This window comes from Vicia villosa, linkage group LG4 (genome assembly GCF_029867415.1).
Source record: "Vicia villosa cultivar HV-30 ecotype Madison, WI linkage group LG4, Vvil1.0, whole genome shotgun sequence".
Classification (NCBI taxonomy): domain Eukaryota; kingdom Viridiplantae; phylum Streptophyta; class Magnoliopsida; order Fabales; family Fabaceae; genus Vicia; species Vicia villosa.
The window spans coordinates 141,718,902-141,726,058 of NC_081183.1; the positions used below are offsets into that span (position 1 = coordinate 141,718,902).

Genomic DNA, 7,157 nt, shown 5'->3' on the forward strand with positions numbered 1-7,157 from the left:
GAATAAATAACCTCTGCAAACATTTGTAAAAAGTAAAGAAAAATTGGTAAATTCTAAAATATTTTGAAATAGTGGATGGTTTTAACCCCACCGAATAACCTTCATTAAAATTGGCAAAAAAAAACAAAAACAAAAAAAACCACGATCATTGCCAAAAACCAAAAAAGAAAAGAAAAAGAATAGACCTATTATACGAGATGAGACCATAAGTAAACTATGTTAAGATATTTCTAAAAGTATTCACACAATAGAATCTATAACACAACTACCAATTGGCATATCATTTCCTTAGTTACACACTCTAAAAGATCCACAATTTGCTCTAAGTAAATATACATTTCTCTCTCCAAAAGCTTTGTTCTTATTTATTACTCCTTACCTTACTAAAACGTACACCACAATCTCAAAATATCAAGGGTGAAAAACCAAACACAAAAACCACTATCATCATACATTCATTACACTAACAATGTCTACACAACTTTCTCTTTTTTTGCACCATGACCTTGTGACATTTTCCAAATCCAATTAACCACCAAACACACAAAAATTGAAATCAAAGATTTCTCAAACACCCTTCTAACTCTATCCACATGTCCATACACCGGAATGCTTTGTTCATTCCTAAAGAAATTATCAGGATCAACCCTAGTCTTAATCTCCACCAACCTATCAAAATTCTCCTTAAAATATTGAACCCCATAAACACTACCTTGTGAGTAGCTACTAAATAAACCATGATTAACACCTAAATCAAGATCCTTATAATTAAGATAAGCTTGCCTTGGATTTTTTGACACAAAAGGTGTCATATACTTGTAAAGTTCTCTTGTAACATTTATATGATAAAGTGTTACCTCTTCCCCTTCCTCATTCCAATTTGCTTGATATTGAATCTTCCATAAATTTCCACCTCTATGAGGTAAAGGAGTTTCCAATGGTGAAATCTCATCCATTTTTCCACCATAAGGATTGAAAAACATCACCCCTTTTTCCAAATCAATCATCTTTTTCCAAATCCCTTCCAAACCCTCCTTCGAAATCGGCTCCTTTACATAATCTGATTTTCTCTTCAAGTATCTAAGCAATTGAGGTTGTCTCTCAAGCAAAATCTCAAGAGGTGTATTAATATCTATGTTGTCCCAAAAAAGAATAGATTGAAGCCAACTTGTTTCAATGCAATCCTTTTCCTTTAGACCCAATTGAGGAAAAGTTTCATCCATTAATGTAACAAGAGTTTTTGTGTCACCAAGAAATAAAGCTATGAAACTAGCCCTTATAGTTTTCACTCCATTTTCTTCATCCTTTACAACTTCCAATATAAGCCTAATGAAAAGATCATTACTTGTAGTTGGTGCCACATGTTGCCAATTATAAACTATGTCACTAGCATTTTGTTCCAAAGTTCTATTAACTTCAAAAACAGTTACTATCTTAGGAACCTTAACTAGCTTTATTTTGTAAGAAAGAACTACTCCAAAGTTAGCTCCACCACCACCTCTTATAGCCCAAAAAAGATCTTCTCCCATTGCTTCTCTATCAAGCAATCTACCTTGAGCATCTATTATTTCTGCATCAACAACATTATCAGATGAAGTTCCATATTTTCTCATCAAATTGCCATAACCGCCGCCACTAACATGTCCTCCTACGCCAACGGTTGGACAAACGCCGGCCGGATAACCATGAGTTTCACTTTTCTCAGCAATTCTGTAGTAAACTTCGCCGAGTGTTGCACCGGTTTGAATCCAGGCTGTTTCGTTTTCTATATCAACTTCAATGGATCTAAGATTGAACATGTCTAGGATGAAAAATGGTACATTGGAAACATAAGAGACACCTTCATAGTCATGTCCTCCACTTCTGATTTTCATTTGAAGTTTATGTTTTTTGCCACAAATGATTGATGATTGTATGTGTGAAACATGTGATGGAGTGATTATGAGAAACGGTTTTGGTGTTTTTGTGGTGTTGAAACGAAGGTTTCTTATGTAGGCTTGTAAGATTGAAGGAAATGAAGGACTGTTTTGTGTGAAAATTGATTCGGTTATTGGGTTTGATGGTTCGGAATTGTTTATGAGACATTGAATGAAAGTGTTTTGAGGTGAATTTGTAGCAAAAGCATAGGAAAAAAGAGAGAGAAACACAACAATAGGAAGCAACATTTTGTTGTTGCTCAATGTGAGCAATGAGCCACAGAAGAAAAATGGCCAGTTATGTACTACTCGTTCATGTGCTTAATATAAAAGAAAAGTTAGCATCTAAAATTTTAATGCATTAGATTTATAGATCTAATAAAAAATTGTGTTGTTTCAAATTCAAATACGTGGAACTTTTTGAAGCTCTTGTTAAGTGGCTATAAGTGATTCTATAGCACTTATCTAGAAGGCTCGTATAATAATAGGAACCACTAATAATAAAGCTTGCTGATACATTAGTTTGGTACACTTATCATTACAAAAAAACAAAAGAATACGAATAAGAAATCAGAACGCTTGTGTCATAATTGCATGGTACTATTTGATAACGTTTCTAAAACTCCACCACACATGTTGCTAGTGTACCAGTAGAATTGTATTGGCATTATATATGAGTAGTTACTTTCTACCAATAAATATTAACTTCACTGGCCACTATCTTTCATGTCATGAGAGGGACATTGTAATCAACCAAGATATTTGGACCCCAGAAAAGGAACCAAAAGAAAAAAACAAACAAAGATGTGTTAATCAAACTTTTTTGTTTGATAGTTAGTGTAAAAAGAATCAGAATAAAAAGTGATGTTAATGATGATTCCACATATCAAACACATGATGATGATGTTAATTATGCAATTATATTTCTTTGATAGTACACAATTCATTAAAAAAACTATCATCATTATATAAATTTTGTATATAAATTTTAGAATATATAATTTTCACAAACATAAATACAGTAAAAAATATTATATCCTTTATTACTCCCATCAAGTCATCACTATTTATAGATTTTATTTATAACACTTTCTTTTGTAGATGTTATTTTTCCCATTAACAATAATATATTTTCACTTTATTTAAATAACATATTTTCACTTTATTTAAATAACACCACTTCACATATTATTTGAATAACACCCCTTCACGATATTTAAATAACTTCACTACTTAACGTTATTTGAATAGTTCTCCATCATATTATTTGAATAACACCTCTTCATATTATTTTAATAACACTCTTTCATAATATATTTTCATATAAGTCATATTATATATTTAATTATTAAATATAAATATCTTATTAGGTGCTAACAATCCTTGTGTTAGACCAGTTCATACCGAGTTTTTATCTGTTTTTAAACGGTATCTTCGCTAGTGGACAGTGAAATTGGTCATTTTGAATTAGATGATCGCAAGGCCGAATACCAAGAATTCAAAACAAAAAATTATTAAATATTTTTACAAATTAGTGTTGATACATACTTATTGGAACTAAAATATATTTAAATTAAGATAAAACATTTATAGTTTCACAATTTATTGTTTTTGAAAACTGAGCATGTTCCATTTATGGCTTCCCAATGTTCCTCCACCATGATTGTGGTCATTTGAGTTCTTTGGGCCAATCACTTTTTCTTTATAATTTTAAGTACTTGGGTCTTAAATTTTTCTTGGGGGTGCTTTTCTCATCTATAGGGGTGCTCCCATGTCAATGTTTAAAGTTATGTGTCTGGATATGCATCTTTGAACGCACTTTTTTCACACATTCTTCGGTGCAAATTGATGAGAAGCTCTTATTTTTAAAATTTAATCAGGGGATGTATATCCGTGTATGTTGTAACACCCCATTTCTATCCGGCAAATATTCAAGAATCAGAGTTTCAAAATTTCTCGACAAACAAATGAGGCGTCACATATTCATTTAACAATAAATCACTTCATCGCATTTAGCGGATACATAGCACTTTCTAAAACAGAATAACTTCTTTTATTAATAAAACAGCGGACTCATGATTCTCAATTTCCGAATCAAGTAACATCTTAACCACATAAATAGCATCATATTAATAAAGCAACTTCACTTAACATATCATCCTAATAAACCAGGATAGTCACAATAAACAACAACATCCTAAACATTATAAATCGTCCCCCCAAGTGCTACGTATCAGAGCAACAACCGACTCGATTAACGACAACTAAATCTTCATACTCGAACACCTGCACGTTACCAATATAAAGGCAACGACGAACAAAAGAAAAGGGTGAGATATCAAATCATATAAGTGAGCACATGATAAATTGTATATTAGGATTCAGGCATATATAGTTATCACATCGCAAGTATTAATATTGCCATACTCCTCATACCTTCACTAACTCACAAATCTCACATACTTTTCATCTGACTACAAGTCACAACACGTCATATTCACATCAGTTATAAATATATCTCATTCATTTACTTTGCAAGCCAATTCACGATACATCACATGTATGAATCACAATTCTAGTCCTAAAACATCACCGCATATAGGTCATAAAACATCACATATAAATCACTTAAGACATGTTCAGTTAAGCGCATTCCCAAGTATTAATATCCTTATACTATTCACAAAATTATCAATTCACATTTTCACATACATCCATCATTTAACAAGTCACGAAATACAATCACGACATAGTCACGAAACGTCACAACTATAAATCACATATGACACATGGGACATGACTCATGTATATGCATGTGGTACCAATCGGAGCTTCAGCCCCCGTCACCAATTGCCATAGTTTTCAGGCCGTCATGTTTGCCATAGTTTTCAGGCCGTCACAGAGTATGCATATGCAATGTGACTCGACAAACAAGACAACACAGCATACTCATCAAAATCACATATCGTCACGAGGCATAAGCCTATATCACAATCACATTACCATTTATTCGAGGTAATTCACGTCACTATAATATTTCACCTTCATTTAGTCACAAAATTATCATCACAAATATATATAACATCACGTATTACAATTCATCACAAATATCGTCATGTTTTGACACATCGGCACAATTACTTCGTTTTACGAATTAACAAAGTCATCACAACAAATCGACACATTAAGCCAATTCAAGGATAGTCTCATAATTCTCTATAAATTAATCGATTTATTAACTCACTAACCCACTATCAACTAACCAAAATCATTCACCTAATATTCTCTAATTAATCGGATACATCACGCGTCACTACCATTTATCTAATTTCCGGTTAAATCCTTAATATTCACGACTTTATGAGTCTTCGGGTTACACTTCCAAGTCACCAAAAACACAACTCAACCGGTTAATTCGAATACAATTCTATTCTTTACCGGTTATTTGATTCGTTCGGTTAAATTCTCAAGATACCGCTATTTACCGACAAACTGAATAATTAATCTAATTTCAGGTTTATTCCAATTAAATAGACTTATTAAAAATTAATTCAACTATTAATTTAATCGACCGATTAATATCACAATTCCGACAAAACAACACCACCACGTTAATGTACTAATTAAACTTAGCTACCACGTAAATTTTCATCAAATTCCGGACAACTAATTATACCGCTTAATTCAGCTATTTCGATCAAACGGGACTGCTTTAAATTACATTTGTTCTATAATTGCTACTGTTTTACCATTTATTTTCATTCAATAATTAAGGTTCTATTATATATTATAGTTCCATTTTCATTTTCTACATGCCATTATATAATTTCTTTAAATATTATATGAAACATGATACAGAGCATATATGTCAACAGTAGAGGAACAACCTTCAGCGCACAATTATTGAATGGAAAAGAAAACAAACTCACAGTAGCATGGAAATGAAAATGAAATATGGAGCTGAATGGGGTTCCATTTCTATATTATATATATATATATATATATATATATATATATATATATATATATATATATATATATATATATATATATATATATATATATATATATATATATATATATATATATATATATATATATATATATATATATATATATATATATATATATATATATATATATATATATATATTACCTATATGCAATTAATGAAAACAAATGCTAGCACACCATGAAGTAGCAGGAGACAAAAATGTATGGCCTAAGTGGTGTTCTTCATTTCCCTCTCATGTTGATACTACTAAGTATCTATATTAATTAATATGAAAATAATAAACAGGGCAATATATTTGGAACAAGAAGACAACCAACGAAACAACACACTGAATTACAACCATTTTTTCAAAATCCAATTTCTATTCCACACAGCATTTCAACATTATTTCCCAATTTCAATTTTTTTATGAACAACAACAATCAACACAAGATAATGCAATAAATCTACACACCCAAATCCCCACATACAATTGTTCGTAAGCCTCATTATAGGAAGGGAACCCCACCCTTACCTTATCAATGGAAGCACTCAATGGGTCTCTAATTGCATCTTCAATTGACACCATGGATGAAAAATCTTCAAGCCCCTTCTTCTTCTCCATAGTCTTGTCTCTTTCTCCTCTATTCTTGTTCTCTTCATTATAACCACTCTCCTCTTTCCAATTCTCTAAAATCCTAATATAAAATCCAATTTGGGCTTAGTGGTTAACAACTCTTCTTTATTTAATATCCTCCAAAATCAATTTAGGCCCAATAAGATAAATAGCTCCAATTAAATCAAAATATCATTTTTATTAATATTCCAACAATATAATAAATTCCGGGTTGTAAATAATATTATTCTTAATATTATTCTTCGACCGTCCGACTAAAATCCGACTTTTAGCTTAATAAATTCAAATACGCTTCTTAAAATTACACCGACAATTCAAATTCGACCAATATATCATATTTTCGGTCTAATCTTAATTACTCAGAAAATTCTCAAAACTTCAAATATTATTCCAATAATATTTCTAATAGTGAAAATATCAAAACTCTTGATTAAATATCAATCCGCTATCCCGAACTAATACCGACTAAATCGTCTCAAAATACGAAAACTTCACTAAACACTCCGAACGTCTAGATTAAGCGAATAATTGAATTTCTGGGCGTTACATATGTAAGAGGTCAATCCGAATGCATCTCCGTAAACACCATTAATTCAAAATTCAGTGGGTG

At 31.3% G+C, this 7,157-nt stretch overlaps 1 protein-coding gene across 1 annotated transcript; it reads right to left on the reverse strand.

Annotated features, from left to right (window-relative positions):
* Positions 1–237: 237 nt before the first annotated feature.
* On the reverse strand, positions 238–2,265 carry LOC131595336 (berberine bridge enzyme-like 8). Its single transcript, XM_058867661.1, has one exon. It carries the CDS (start codon positions 2,163–2,165, stop codon positions 474–476), a length of 1,692 nt encoding a protein of 563 aa, XP_058723644.1. The 5' UTR covers positions 2,166–2,265; the 3' UTR covers positions 238–473.
* Positions 2,266–7,157: the final 4,892 nt, after the last annotated feature.